The sequence below is a fragment of the Phyllostomus discolor genome, chromosome 1, assembly GCF_004126475.2.
Source record: "Phyllostomus discolor isolate MPI-MPIP mPhyDis1 chromosome 1, mPhyDis1.pri.v3, whole genome shotgun sequence".
Lineage (NCBI taxonomy): Eukaryota > Metazoa > Chordata > Mammalia > Chiroptera > Phyllostomidae > Phyllostomus > Phyllostomus discolor.
Window position 1 is genome coordinate 154074308 of NC_040903.2, and position 11874 is coordinate 154086181.

Here is an 11874-nt window from a genome sequence, read left to right on the forward strand (position 1 = left end):
CTGAGTGAGATTGGTGCATATTTTCCTTTTCTTCTACTTTCTTATCTGGTCGAAAAATCAGCGTCATACGCACTTCATAACATGCATCTGCCAGCTCTCCTCCCGCTTTGCCCCGTTTTTAGTTCTTGGACAGTGGGCGATGTTTGTAATGGGCTTTGGGTCTCATAAGGAGGCACCCCGGAGCCTGCCTGCTCGACAGGGGGCCTGGCACAGACCAGCGGACAGGCACCTGTTTCCTTCGTTGATTGCCTGTGTTGGCTTATATGGCGCTTTTGTTGTTTCTGGGACCCCTCTGCTGGGAGCTGGCCGTTTTCCTGAGGAAGCGGGGTGGGGGGGTGCGGGGAAGCCCTGGGCCCAGGCAGGGAAGACGTGCTCCCAGGGAGGGAAAGCGCCCAGAGCCTGGTGCCCCAGCACCCCCTGCAGCTGCCCCTGCTCCCCGGGGCCGGCCCCGGTGAAGCCCCCCGCCGGAGCTCAGCCTGACCCTCCCCACACAGGCACCATGTTCCGCAAGAAAAAGAAGAAACGCCCTGAGATCTCAGCCCCACAGAACTTCCAGCACCGCGTCCACACCTCCTTTGACCCTAAAGAAGGGAAGTTTGTGGGCCTCCCCCCTCAATGGCAGAACATCCTGGACACGCTCCGGCGGCCCAAGCCCGTGGTGGACCCTTCACGCATCACTCGGGTGCAGCTCCAGCCCATGAAGGTGAGGTGGGGGGCGGGGATGGGGAGACCAAGTTCAGCTTCTCCTGCTCCACCCATGCCTGGGCCTGGCCAAGCCACAAAGACACCTGGAGGACCCACCCAGTCACCAGCTATCACTTAGCCACCATTTATTCCCTGTCAACCAAGCCTCTCATTCGCTCCCCGGGTGACCCAGGGAGGGAGACCCTGGGGAGTCCTCTAAAGGGAAGGGTTGCCAGATATGGCAAATAAAAATACTGAATGCCCAAGAACATTTGAATTTCAGAGAACAACAAATAATCTTTTAGTAGGAAGGATGCCCACGCAGTACTTGGACCTGCAGCCCCTGTGGGACTAGGGGATTGAGTTGTGTGGGTCAAGAAGGGTAGAGCCAGGAGCCTGGGAGGGGCTGGGTCAGGATTTGGAGGTCACAAAGCCAGTGAGTGCGGAGGAGAGTCCGGAACGGTCCCTGCCTCCTTGGAGAGCTCCGCACATCTTCCTGAAGGCCACAGGTAGAGCTAGCGGATGGCAGGGTGCCCCGTCCCCGCTGGTTCCCCTCAGCTCCCTAAGCTCAGCTGCCCACACCATTCGGCGTGCTGGATTGTAGCCTGTGGTTCCTCACCTGTGTGCCCTGCTGGACTGCGAGCCCCATGGAAATGGGCCTTTTCCCTTTATTTCTGCTGTATCACAGGCCTGACCCACCACAGGCCCAGGTAAGTGGCTGAAAAATCGAGGAGTGGATGGATAACACAGCAGGCCAGGTCCTTAGGTGTTCCTCCTCGAGGACCCCAGGAGGCCCCCCCGGCCTGGCCCCAGGCCGCTCCTCGCTGCCAGAGCAGGCCTCTCACCCCTGCTCTTCTGCCCCCCTGCAGACCGTGGTGCGGGGCAGCTCCGTGCCCATGGACGGCTACATCTCGGGGCTGCTCAACGACATCCAGAAGCTGTCAGCCATCAGCTCCAACACCCTGCGTGGGCGCAGCCCCACCAGCCGACGGCGGGCACAGTCGCTGGGGCTGTTAGGGGAGGAGCCTTGGGCTGCCGACCCGGACATGTACCTGCAGAGCCCCCAGTCTGAGCGCACTGACCCCCACGGCCTCTACCTCAGCTGCAATGGGGGCGCACCGGCAGGCCGCCAGCAGATGCCGTGGCCAGAACCTCAGAGCCCGCGGGTCCTGCCCAATGGGCTGGCCACCAAGGCACAGTCCCTGGGCCCCACCGAGTTCCAGGGTGCCACGCAGCGCTGCCTGCAACTGGGCGCCTGCCTGCAGAGCTCCCCGCCCGGCACCTCACCCCCTGCAGCCGCCGGAAGGCGTGGAACCAAGGCGGCCAGGCATGGCCCCGAGGAGGCCCGGCCGCAGTCCTGCCTGGTGGGCTCAGCGGGCAGGCCGGGTGGGGAGGGCAGCCCCAGCCCCAAGACCCAGGAGAGCAGCCTGAAGCACAGGCTGTTCCGGAGCATGTTCCTGTCGACTCCTGCCACGGCCCCTCCGAGCAGCAGCAAGCCCGGCCCCCTGCCACAGAGCAAGGTATGTCGGGGGCTGCCCTCTGGGGCCCCTCTCGGCAGGGCTGGGGGTTGGCCTGGGTGATGTATGTCAGGGACTCGGGCCCTGCTTGGCCTTCCCTGTTTACCAGGTTGGGTTGGGGACAGCCTGAGGGGATGAAATAATCAAGAAATCAGCTCAGCCTCCACTGAGGGTTCTTTCCTGAACTGGCTCAGCCCTCCTCCTCCAGAGGTTTCACACATGTGAGTCAGAGGTTGTACGCCAGGTCGTTTTCCAGGGGTGCTTCTGAGGGGCTTGTGGTGCAAGCAGCTCACACCCCTGTCCTCTGGGGTGTGTCTAGGCGGACCTCACGGGCTGGCAGACACCCCCTGAAAAAGCAGCATCTTTAACCACAGAAGCCCAGACTTTCGCCTGTCCCGGGTGCCCAGCAGCCCCCACCCAGGCCGCAGCAGAGATGGGGGCTCCGGCCCTGGGCAGGGCGAGGCCTCTCTGCCTCCCTCTTCTCGGACCTTCTTGCCACCCCCATCCCTCACTTGCCCCAGAGGCCCCGCACTGCCTCTCCCCACCAGCATTCGGTAGTGTTCCCGGCCCTTGTGAGGATGCCTGCCTGCCCTTTGTTCAGTGGTGGTGGTTTTGTTTAATATTTCTGTAGTGATTAATTTCAAGTTTGTGCGTGGTATGAAAAGCTAGAGGATTGAATCTGCCTGGGTCCAGAGGGACCCGGAGAACTGACTTTTGACCTGTGCAACAGTCTCAGATGCACATATTTTTCTTATAAAACAGGAAACAGTGAAGGGGGACCTCATGGTGACATTTCTGGGCAGGCCGAGGAGAACCATTTGGCTTCTTATGTGCCGTGTGGCATCCTGCCTGCGGTGGCAGTAACGTCCTTTCTCCTTTGGCCTCGGAGAAGACTGACTCAGAGGGGTGAGGCAGCCCCCAGGTGTCACTCTCGAGTCAGGGAAGGAAGGCTTCGCTGGCTCTCTAGCTCCTTCCTGAGGGATAGGCAGAAGAAATGAGCGTAGGCAGCAGCCCGAGGGTTCAATGTCAGAACTAAGAAACTGGTAGCTCGGTGACGGAGGCTCCCTCCCCCGGGGGAGGGCAAGCCTGGTCCCCGCCCCGCAGTGCTGGCACTGTCCGGGGCCTGAGTGTGGGTGGGGCGTGGGGGGAGGGGCCTGGACCTCCGCCTCTCAGTCACTGCTGCAGCACCCAGGGAAGGCTCTGGGCCTTGTGCCCTCCAGCCCTGCACTGGGACAGTGGGCCATCTCCCCTGCGGAGTAGAGGCCTGGGAACAAAGAGATGAGAAGTGGATTGACGTATCCTGTGTGAGGAACGAGAGTCTGTGAGCGGAGGGGTCTGGGAGTCTGTGCCCCTGGGGGGACATTCCCTAGAAAACCGAGGCTGGAGCAGCACAGCGCACCCTGCTGGTGTGTAAGGGGGCTTGATTGCCCCCCCCCCCCCCCCACCTTGGGAGTCCTTCGGGAGGGCTGCAGGGACTTGGGGGGAGGGGGTGTCAGCACTGGGCTGGGCACCGACATGCGTGTTTCTGGGATCCTGGCAGCACCCCACAGCCAGGTGAGGGCTGCCCGCCCAGCCTGCCGGTCGGCCCATGCCCTCACACTGCACTGGGCGCCCACCACCAGCCCTGCTGCCGGTGTGCAGGGCTGGCCGCACACCCGTGGAGGGAAGTGGTGGTTGTCTTGGGCTTGGAGACACCACGGTTCTGATTTCGGGGGAGTGCTTTCCTTCTCCGCACTCTGGACCTGGGCGCAAGTTTCTACGTAAATACCCTAAGCCGGGCCTCTGAGGCAGGGCTGAGACCTCCTCCGGGTGGCTGGGAGCCAGAGCCTCTCAACCCTGCACTGTAGGCATTTGGATCATCCTTTGTCACAGGGGCTGTCCTGTGCATTGTAGGACATTTAGTAGCATCTCTGGTCTCTGCCCCCTAGACTGCAGCAGCACCCTGCTGATGGGACCACCAAAATCCTTCCAGATACGGCCAAACTTCCCTTGAGTGGCAGTCACTCCCAGTCGAGAACACTGCTTCAGGCAAATCACCACACGGGTGGGAGGCATCCAGCTTGCTCCTCCCTCGCAGCCCCAGGAGCCCCTGGCTGAGCCTGCAGCCAGCCCCGCACACTCAGCCCGTGCAGGCCTGCAGGCCCGCAGTAGTGCCTGCAGCAGCAGTGCTGCAAGGGCCGGGGGAGGCCAGGCTGCCGGTGGCCAATGCTGGCTGCGAGTGGCTACAGGAGCACCTGTGGCATTAGGGCTCACGGGCTTGGCCCAGGCAGCTTGGCCTGTGGTCACTCACTTTGGCTAAAGAGCAATAGAAGACCTCGAGTGGGGGCGGGGAGGACAAAGAGACAGGACAGTTATAAATCTGGGGATTTAGAAGTGGTTCCGCTTAGAGGCAGAAAGGCCACGTCAGAAGACCTCAATAATCAGCAAACATCGGTTAGGTGCCTACTATGTACTGGGCACTCCATTGCATGCCAATGATACACGACACCAGTAGGACCTTGCATAGGGGCCAGGGGTTGGGCTGACCGGAGCTGAAGTCTGCCTTGCCCCTCACTACTCAGTGACTCTGGGCAAGGTACTTAGCCTTTCTGACCCCGTTTCCTCATCTACAAGTGTGATAATAAGAGTGCCCATGGGATAATAAAACAGCCCACAGGGTTGTGGGAATCAAATGAGATAATGCATTTAAGGCCCTTGTCCAAGTGTTAAACCTGCAATGAATGGCTTTATTATTTTTTGAATATTATGCCATGGCCTCTGCCTTTGGGGCACTTACAGTGCAGCCCCAGACCCACAGCCGGGGAGCCCAGTGCTGCTACCATGGCCGGGAAGGCAGCATGAGCACCGCTGTAACTCTGCCCATGACTCTGCTTGCGGGTCCCTGCCGGAGAAGAGGTCTCAGGCACACAAGGAACTCCGGAATTAATCCAGAGCCTATAACAAAATTCCTTAATTTTGTATTTGTCTCCTTTCCCTTTCCTGGTGTGGTTTAGCAAATTTCATCTGGTCCCCTCCTGTGGTGACATTGAGTAAAAGCTCCCTCCTTGTGGAGACAGGCAGCAGGGCCAGCGGAGGGACACTTGGACCTGTCCCTGCGGAGGTGAAGACCAAGTCTGGCCGCACCACCCCTGTGCCCCACGTCCCCGGCCACGGCAGTGCTGGGCTCTCAGCTCTCTGCAGGCAGAGACACCTGCTCAGCCCTAGACAAGGCCGGGGACTGTGGTGGGGTGGGGACCCCAAAGCCTGGGGAGGGGTGCTGCAGAGGCTGGAAAGGCTCTGGCTGAGCCCAGGGGACCCAGGGCCCAGACTTGGGGCTCCTGAGCAAGCAGCTCAGCCCAAGCTCACTGCTTGAGAAGGCTTCCTGAAAGTGGCGGCAGCTGCAGGAACCGGGGCGGGTAGCCAGCACCACCGAGACAACCGCCTGCGGTGGGCTTCGAGGAGCCCTGAGAGGGCCTCTCTGCGGCCCGAAGGCCCCTGTTGGGTTGCTTAGGGCCCTCTCCCCGTGCCCTTCTTAAAAACACATAATTCATATCATGTTGCACACCACCAGCTGCATAGGGAGCCCCCGAGGTTGGGGGTCATTTCCTGGCAGGACTGGTGGGAGACTCCGGGCCTAGAAAGGCGGGGAGCCTCAAAGGCTTCCAGGGGTGGGCTGCGCAGGGCTCACAGTGGGGTGGGGAGCAGCCTGTCTGTCTCTCAGCTCCAGCTCCCCTCCCTTCCCACATGGACACGGACAGGCCCTGCCATCCCTTGCTTGTGGGCGGTCCCCAGCCAGGAGTTTTGTGCTTGAGAGCAAGTGGAGGGGCTCCTCTGGGGAGCCCTCAGAAAACTTCCCCAGGATCCCCAAGGGCTGGGTTTGGCTGACCTACCCTCCTGATCCCAGTTCTCTCTGGCACCATATCTCAGCCCGGGGCGGGGGTCGGGGGGACCCGAAAGCCCAGAGAGGGAAGCACGGCCCTGCGGTCCTCTGTGGGGGACGCAGCGGCGCTTCCACGTGAGTGGGCCCCTGGGTGGGGAGCCGCAGGAGCACCGCCTCTGACCCAGAACCCTGCGCAGCCCGCTGCAGAGGGAGCACTGCCTCCCAGTGGTCTCTCAGGGCTCTGGCTGTCAAGTCCTCAGGAAGAAACACCTAGCTAGCACAAGGACGCCACGCCCCAGGGACTCTGCTTTCTTTGTCTTCCCAGGAGCAGGCAAGTGGATGTAGAGAGCTCTTGTGTGGTCTGCTCACCTGGGAGCAGTGGGGGTTGGTTTCCCAAGCAGGACTGTCGTTTGGCTTCTGCTCCGTTTGAAAAGCTTTGCTTGCGGCACCGCCCCAACTTGGCCCAATGCCCTGGTGATTAACCTTGCCCGTGTCCGGGTGTCACGGCAGCCACCCTCTGCTGCGGGACGTTTGCTCTAGACATCCCCACGGCCAGACCTCTTTCTGTTTCTCTTCCCTGCAGCCCAGCTCCTCATTCCGACCACCACAAGCCTGTGGCCAAGGCTCCCCCACAAGCCTGGTGGCCAAGGCCCAGTCCTTGCCCTCAGACCAGCCCACGGGGACCTTCAGCCCTCTGACCACCTCAGATACCAGCAGCCCCCAGAAGTCCCTCCGCACAGCTCCCGCCGCTGGCCCTCCTCCAGGCCGGTCTTCTCCTGCTGGCTCCCCACGAACCCGGCACACCCAGATCAGCACCAGCAACCTGTACCTGCCCCAGGACCCCACGGTAGCCAAGGGTGCCTTGGCTGGTGAGGACACGGGCATCGTGACGCACGAGCAGTTCAAGGCTGCACTCAGGATGGTGGTGGACCAGGGTGACCCCCGGCTGCTGCTGGACAGCTACGTGAAGATTGGCGAGGGCTCCACGGGCATTGTCTGCCTGGCCCGGGAGAAGCACTCGGGCCGCCAGGTGGCCGTCAAGATGATGGACCTCAGGAAGCAGCAGCGCAGGGAGCTGCTCTTTAATGAGGTGGGAGGAGAAGGTGGATGTGGGCGGGCATCTGGGATGGGCAGTGAGCTCCGAGCCAGGAGCCAGGCCGGACAGGTGCGAGCAGGGCCGTGGGGTCTGCCCGGCACTCAGGCATCCCCGCCCGCCCCCAGGTGGTGATCATGCGGGACTACCAGCACCTCAACGTGGTGGAGATGTACAAGAGCTACCTGGTGGGCGAGGAGCTGTGGGTGCTTATGGAGTTCCTGCAGGGCGGGGCCCTCACCGACATCATCTCCCAAGTCAGGTGGGCAGCTGGGGGCTGGGCCCCGAGTGCTGGTGGCTGCCCCACCATTGCCCTGGCAGGGATGTCAGGCAGCTGGGGGCCCAGCAGACTTGGGGAACTCTCAGATCGCCCCCAGTGCCCCCATCTGTTCGGGTTAAGAGGACCCAAAGACCCAGGGCAGTGGGAGGGCAAGGGGGTATCCAGCCCAGGCCCAGGCCCACTTCCTCCAGGGTTCCCTCCTAACAGGGCTCCCGCACACGCCGCCCAGGAACTGTGGGGCCTGTGGGGCGCCTGCTCTCTCAGCCCATCTGTCCTGTAGCCCAGCCAAAGCTAACATTGTCTTCTGATGGTGGCCCTGCCTTCCCTGTCCAGGCTGAACGAGGAGCAGATTGCCACTGTGTGTGAGGCCGTGCTGCAGGCCCTGGCTTATCTGCATGCCCAGGGTGTCATACACCGGGACATCAAGAGTGACTCCATCCTGCTGACCCTTGATGGCAGGGTAGGGACCTCCCCACCCTGGCACCCCCACACCCCCACTTCCCTGTTCCCCCAGCATGGCCCTTCCTAGTTCACCACTCCCCTTTTTCCCTCCTGCCTGACCCCCAGGTGAAACTGTCAGACTTCGGGTTCTGCGCTCAGATCAGCAAAGATGTCCCTAAGAGGAAGTCCCTGGTGGGAACTCCCTACTGGATGGCCCCGGAAGTGATCTCCAGGTCTCCGTATGCCACCGAGGTAACCGATCCCTCCATCCCCCAGCCCGCCCAGAAATCGCTGGGAAATTTTCCGCTTTGGGTCCCCTCCCACCAAAAATAGCCCTGGTTCTCAGGTCCCCACTTACTCAAGACCCTACCGCACTGCCTACTGTCCCTTCTTGGATGGGTCTACTCTTGCCTGTGACTTTGTTGCCACAAACTGGTCCCCAAATGCTTGTCCCCAGCTCAAGGTCAAGGTGGGATATGGCCAGGCTTCCCCATATGTGATAATCTTTCTCAGAGAGTGTCCCTGGTCAAGGTCACTCATGCAGGAAGTAACTGCTCACAGGGCAAGTGTCCAGGAAGGAGGCTAACTCACTACAGAGAACTGGGAGCAGCTGCCCCCCGCCCCGCAGCGTGCTGCTACCCAGGGTCAGGCTCTGGCCAGCGGAGTCAGCGACATTCTCCTCCTGCAGGTGGATATCTGGTCTCTGGGCATCATGGTGATTGAGATGGTGGATGGGGAGCCACCCTACTTCAGTGACTCCCCAGTGCAAGCCATGAAAAGGCTCCGGGACAGCTCCCCACCCAAGCTGAGAAATTCTCATAAGGTTAGTGGGTGCATAAGGCATGACCCCACAGACCCCATTCTCCCTGAAGTTTAGAGGACCAGAGCCTGGGCTCCCAGGCCCAGCCTCTCCCTTTCACAGAAGCCAGAGTCTGGGTTCCTGGAAAAGACTCCTCCTCCTCCACACAACGCCCGAACCTAGGCATGGAGCCACATCTGTATACGGACTCCCACGGTCCCTCCGGCAAGTTTCTACCTGCGGGAGATTGACAGGAGCCGAAGAGAAGGGAGAGCAAAGCTGCCAGGAATCCCTGATCTGGGGAGGGATCCAGAGACGAGAGCTGAGCGGGAACCCTTCAGCCCCAGCTGTCGTGGGAGCTAAGCCTCGGCATGGCCCTCCCCAGTCTGTCGCAGTGAATTGGCTTGTCCTCCATCACTGCACATCCTGACCACATCTGAGCCACAGTTTTCCCCTTAAAACCTGTGTGTGTGTGCACGCGCGTGTGTAACCCTTTTCTACCAAATCCACCCAAACCAGCAGGCCTCACCTGTAGACACCTGTCTGGTGGCCAGGTCAGCACAGGGCTGCAAAGTGTCTCTGCCATCTGGTGGCCAGAGTGAGAAGTGTCCCAGAGGGTTGAAGTCCTGTGGCTCCAACACAGCTGGATGGGAAACACCTCTGAGACAGCAGGTTTTAGGGGACCACTGCTGACCCCATCATTAGCAGATAGGGGACATTTCCAGTTGACTAGTTACCCAGAGCAGGGAGCCTTCTCTAACAGCCCAAGCAAGACTTACCTCACCTCAAGGTACTGGCTCAAAAGTAACCAAGGTAAGTCCTTGACTTGACTCTAAGGCTTAGAGCAACAAAGAAATCTTCCTTTTCAGGGCCCACCTTGTTCTTTTCTATTTTTCAGAAACACTTCTTCATCCCTAACCTCTTTTTTTATCCTCACTAAAGCCCTTTGTGGCAGACAGAACAAGCACGATTTATTATTAGCCCATTTTGCAGATGAGAAAACTGAGGTCTAGAGAAAATTACAGCTTCCTGGAGGTTAGGGATAAACACAGGGCTGTATCACTGATACCGATCCCGTGCCCCTTTCCACAGGACCTGAACGCGGAGAGGGCCCAGAGAAAGGGGGTGTGGGATGGGCTGTATTTAGAGCTGGGCTGTATTCAGAGCTCCCCTCCCCAGGGCTCCAGGCGTCCTAAGTTTGTTGCTCAGCAGCACCCCCTAGAGGCAAACTGGCCGCTCTTTCTGGACTGATACTGATTTTCTATGCCTACCGGATAATCCCAGAAGTGCTAAACCTGGGAGGCAGCAGGAAGAAAAGAGAATTTAAGACTTTCAGATGATGGTGGGGCCAGGTGTATGGTCGCCCCAACATGACTACAGATCGTAGCTTTTCCTCACTGCCCTGTCTCCACAGGTTTCCCCAGTGCTGCGAGACTTCCTGGAACGGATGCTGGTGCGGGACCCCCAGGAGAGAGCCACGGCCCAGGAGCTCCTGGACCATCCCTTCCTGCTGCAGACTGGGCTCCCCGAGTGCCTGGTACCCCTGATCCAGCTCTACCGCAAGCAGACCTCCACCTGCTGAGCCCACTCCTAGGGTGCACCTGCCACCTGTGCCCACAGGCAGGGGACATTGGGCAACCAGCTTGCTGGCAGGGCCTGCTTGCCTCACTCTCTCAGTATTCTCTCCAAAGATTGAATGTGAAACCCCACCCCCACCCTCCTGCCCTTCAGCCCACTGGGCCAGGCCGGACCTGCCCCTCAGTCTCTCTCCCCTCACAAGAGAGTCCCCAGTTGCCTTTGGGATGATGGAGACCCCTTTTTCAGAATGACCCTTTGTTATTTGCACAGGGATATTTCTAAGACACACGGAGACCAGCATTTCTGGACATTGCAGCCAACACAGCAGAAAAGGCTGCTGCAATTTTTTTAAAGGCAATTGTATACTGGCATCCCAGGCCACCCAAGAGGGCAGAGTGCCTGTCTTCACTGGGATACTCGCTGTTCTCAGCTCCAGTTCCAAACCCTGGTGTCTGGAGAGGGTCACAGGGAAGGCTTTTATTACCTGCACCCATCGTCTTCCCTTGATCTGCCTTCCTAAAGGCACAGCCCCACCTGCACCTGCTTCCAGACCCTGCACTGCGCCCTCGTGCACAGCCGCTCCCAGCTGTGGGCAGCCCATTCACAGGCCATAGGAGGGGAAGGAACATTTTCCGGGTGAAAGAGAAATACTGGGACCAGTGGCCAAGGTGGTGTCACTTCACGGGGTGCGGGTGCTCACGTGTGCCCGTTTGTGTGTGAGTGGAGGAAGGCCACCCCCACAGCCTGGTCCCTTCAGTTAGGCATCCTCGTCCTCTTCCCCACTAAGTTCTGCTCTGAGGGGACCGGCTCTCCTGGTCTGGTTTCCCACCCCCAAAAGTCCTGTGTCTCTACCCAAACAGTGAAGAGGTCCATGTGGAGACGAACTCGTCTCGTGGGCTGCGCGGGGCTCCAGTTTCCTCCGCGCGGTGGAGCCTGAGGGCCCGAGTGTGCGAGGTCGAGGAAACAAACTCTGTTTTACCTGTGAGCTTCATCTCAACAACCAAGACATCAGGGACTCTTTCTTTCCAAAATCCTGGTCTGGGGCAGAGGTGAACCAGCTCCTGGGGCCCCATCATGTCCAGAGAATGGGCACCCCATTTGTGCAAACCCTCCGCCCCTCACTGCCTCCTCAGGCACCTGTCTCCTTGTGCTCCTCCTACTTCCAGGGCTATTGTGAGACAGGGAAGAACACCGGGAGCCCGGACCCTATCTAGATCGTATTTTTAGATTCCTCTGCTCCCTAGTGGCCTGCTTTGGGGCAAAAAAGAAACAAGGGGAAAAAAAAAGGATTTTTTTTAAGGGTCAGAGTTTTGAAAACAAAAGCATCTTCCCTAGAAACTTTTGTGAATTGTTTGCACTTGTGCCTGTTTTAAATTAAACTGAGTGTTCAAAACCTCTGGACTTCCTCTTGTCTCTGGGAGCGAGCGTTCTGTAGTAGGTGTCTAGTGTGGCCCTCTCCTCCCCAACATGAGCTTTCCACTGGCCACTCTAGTCCACAGAAAACCCAATCCTCCTGGTGGTGTGTGGACCCAAAATGAGCGCAGAGAGTGAGGGAAACAGGAAGTGAAATACCCCTGAGACTGCAAGAGCTGAGAAATAGACAGGCTCCTTCCCAGGGGAGAG

The 11874-nt window shown here is 59.5% G+C and overlaps 1 protein-coding gene across 6 annotated transcripts in view; it reads left to right on the forward strand.

The window, feature by feature from the left end:
- Positions 1-11640, forward strand: part of PAK6 (p21 (RAC1) activated kinase 6) — a 35096-nt gene extending 23456 nt beyond the window's left edge. For all 6 annotated transcript variants that reach the window (XM_036031661.1, XM_036031657.1, XM_036031670.1 and 3 more), the window contains 8 exons: positions 495-703; positions 1554-2204; positions 6644-7150; positions 7282-7415; positions 7767-7893; positions 8001-8126; positions 8563-8697; positions 10088-11640. In XM_036031661.1, the coding sequence (XP_035887554.1) occupies positions 500-703; positions 1554-2204; positions 6644-7150; positions 7282-7415; positions 7767-7893; positions 8001-8126; positions 8563-8697; positions 10088-10255 (2052 nt within the window). In that variant the 5' untranslated portion in view covers positions 495-499 and the 3' untranslated portion in view covers positions 10256-11640. The remainder of the gene's footprint in view (positions 1-494; positions 704-1553; positions 2205-6643; positions 7151-7281; positions 7416-7766; positions 7894-8000; positions 8127-8562; positions 8698-10087) is intronic.
- Positions 11641-11874: the final 234 nt, after the last annotated feature.